We start from the raw sequence: 2,522 nt of genomic DNA, 5'->3' as shown, positions 1-2,522 counted from the left end.
AGAAAATCATCGTTAATTTATTTATGATTTACTAATCCAAGTATCAAGAAACTAGTGGTGGGGCAGGCACACAATGGGGTAGAAGAATTCTATTCAATTTAATGAGAGAATTTCTATATAAAAAAAAAAACCCTGCCCGAAAACTCTATGGTATGTGATAGTACAGAAAGATAACAAGAAGATGAATGAATTATTGAGTTGCATGAAATTAATACCTATGTTTGAAAAAATGATGTGAAACGAGTTTGCTAATCACGTTCATGCTTGAACGAAAATACAAAGTAAAACACATTTTATAAAAAATACTCAACGAGGGTGGAAAGGAAAGCTTTATATAAATGTTTTATCTTTTTTATCTGCATAATTGTTTTTTGGTAAACAAAGATGAAAAACAGAGCCTAACCACTAATGCCTAAGCTATCACCAAGCAGGATCGGAATGAGCACAGTAAGAGTCGTAGAGAACTTTCTTCCCGCAAAAACATATGTTAAAGCCATCTTTGTCATGCTATCAGCAAGCCTATTCACTTCTCGCCTCACCTGTGAAAATGAGATAGACCATTTCTTGTTTAATAGCTCGTGTATATGAACTAAAATAGTCAGGGACGCTCCACCCCGATTCAAATTATGCAGTGCCTTATAGACCTTCCCATTATCCGTTTTAAGGATGATAGACCGTGCCTCGAGATTCCATGCATGCTTCAAGCCCTCAATGACCCCCCATAATTCTGCTTCAAAGGTAGAACAGATTCCAACAGCTCGAGCGAAACTGAATTTCCATTCTCCCCTACTATCGCGGATTACACCCCACACGAAGCATTCCCGTGCGCATCTGTTGCCCTGTCAGTATTAACTTTCAAAAAAGTCTCCGGCAGAGCTTCCCACCTAATTTTGAGTGAGCGAGTAAACAAGATATGGCTTTTGTTTTTTGTTGCAGTCTCCATAGCTTTCAAACATTCAGCTTGAAACCGAAAACTTTGATCTAGAACTGATGTGTAGCCCGGTTTTTCCATATCAAAAACACACAAATTTCTATGTTTCCAAAGGTTCCATGGAATCGCCCCAAACAACAGTTCCCACTACAAATCTCTTACAAAATAATCCGGCTTTGAATGGTTTTAATCAAGAGCCAAGAGTAATATCCATGGTAAAAAAAACAGTTAGCTTTCCGAGGTGTATCAGTCGTTTCCATACCTCCAACGCTGTCGGACAAGTACGAAACAAATGGTAAATTGTTTCATCAGGAGAGTCACGAACACCACACCTTGATCAACTACTCATATGGCGTCGCACCCTCTCGGAATTGGTAAGCAATTTATCGCATGCCAGAAGCCAAAGAAACACTTTCACCCTTGAAATCCCTTTGAATTTAGCAATGGTGCTCCAAATTTTATCCGTCGAGACAGATTCAGTTTTTGTCCAAATTTCATACGCCGATCTGACTGTGAATAAGCAAGTCGGTTGCCATTTCCATCCCATTCCATCCACCATATCCTGAGGAAGAGCCATGTGGATCAAAGGGCATTTACATTCCCCACGCTCATCAACCATATCCGCTGTCGTAACCCGTTTTTCGTCCGGGCACGAAATATTTATTTGGCGGGAAAATTGATATGAATAAATGGTTTTGAAAATAATTTGGGAATCGCCATCGGCCTTTTGGGTCAGGTAGGTCGAATACCTAAAAATTATTTTTTAAAAAGAGTTTTAAGAAAACATCAATTAAAAAATGAACTGATCTGCGTTTATAACCAAAAATTCGTTCTTTTTAATAATAAAAAGGGATTCGTGGTCGGTTACGTTTAGGGAAGGATTAGCACCCCTACAACGCCCAAAATTGGTACTTTTTAATTATAAATTGTCTCTATTATTAAAAATTTAAAAATTCAAAATATATTTAATTTATAATCCTATTATTTCAAAATTTTAAAAATATCGGAAAAGGACTTCTAGGTGCCTTAAGACAGCTCTTTTCTTTGATATTAATAAATATTAATTTGAATAAAATTAAATAATAATTTTTTATAATATTTAATTTTAAAATACCAGAATAGGACATCCAGTTGTATTAAGACTGCCCTTTTCTTCGATATTGAAAAATAAATATTAAAATAATTTATTGAAAAAAATAAATTATTATTTATTATATATATATTTATGACTACATAAAATATTTAAATATATAAACAAGTAAAATTAAAAAAATAAAAATGCAATTAGAACTATATATTTAAAAGCAATAAAATAAATAAAAATATTTAAAATTATTGACTAAATTATAGTAAATTAAAATTAAATACCTAATTCATAATTAATCAAAATTATAGGGATTAAACATGATATTTCCTTATTTTCTTAATTATTAAAATTAAAGGACTAAATCTGTTATTTACCCTAAATATATTATTTTAATACAAAGGACTAAAATAAATAAAATTAAAATTAAAGAACCGAATTAAAAGGATTATAAATTGATTTAGTGACTAAAATGGAATGTTACAAAATTAAGATGACTGCGGAAAG

At 32.7% G+C, this 2,522-nt stretch overlaps 1 protein-coding gene across 1 annotated transcript; it reads right to left on the bottom strand.

The window, feature by feature from the left end:
* Nucleotides 1–398: 398 nt before the first annotated feature.
* LOC120133946 lies at nucleotides 399–1,550 on the bottom strand. Its single transcript, XM_039150434.1, has 3 exons — nucleotides 1,293–1,550; nucleotides 645–839; nucleotides 399–539 (listed from the first exon to the last, which is right to left on the bottom strand). Exons 1-3 carry the CDS (start codon nucleotides 1,548–1,550, stop codon nucleotides 399–401), a joined length of 594 nt encoding a protein of 197 aa, XP_039006365.1.
* Between the last annotated feature and the right edge of the window lie 972 nt (nucleotides 1,551–2,522).

The sequence above is a fragment of the Hibiscus syriacus genome, unplaced genomic scaffold, assembly GCF_006381635.1.
Source record: "Hibiscus syriacus cultivar Baekdansim isolate YM2019G1 unplaced genomic scaffold, ASM638163v2 tig00001799_pilon, whole genome shotgun sequence".
Classification (NCBI taxonomy): Eukaryota; Viridiplantae; Streptophyta; class Magnoliopsida; order Malvales; family Malvaceae; genus Hibiscus; species Hibiscus syriacus.
The sequence above is the reverse complement of the archived record's forward strand: the minus strand, read 5'-3'. Positions and strand labels throughout refer to the sequence as shown.

What these genes read in the sequence shown, in the direction of transcription:
- LOC120133946 (XM_039150434.1), bottom strand. Translation starts at nt 1,550, where the DNA reads ATGGTTGATGAGCGTGGGGAATGTAAATGCCCTTTGATCCACATGGCT. An exon ending in TGCTTACCAATTCCGAGAGG is followed by an intron (nt 840 to 1,292) that starts GTGCGACGCCAT and finishes TAATACTGACAG; the next exon opens with GGCAACAGATGCGCACGGGA. An exon ending in TTAAAACGGATAATGGGAAG is followed by an intron (nt 540 to 644) that starts GTCTATAAGGCA and finishes TCATTTTCACAG; the next exon opens with GTGAGGCGAGAAGTGAATAG.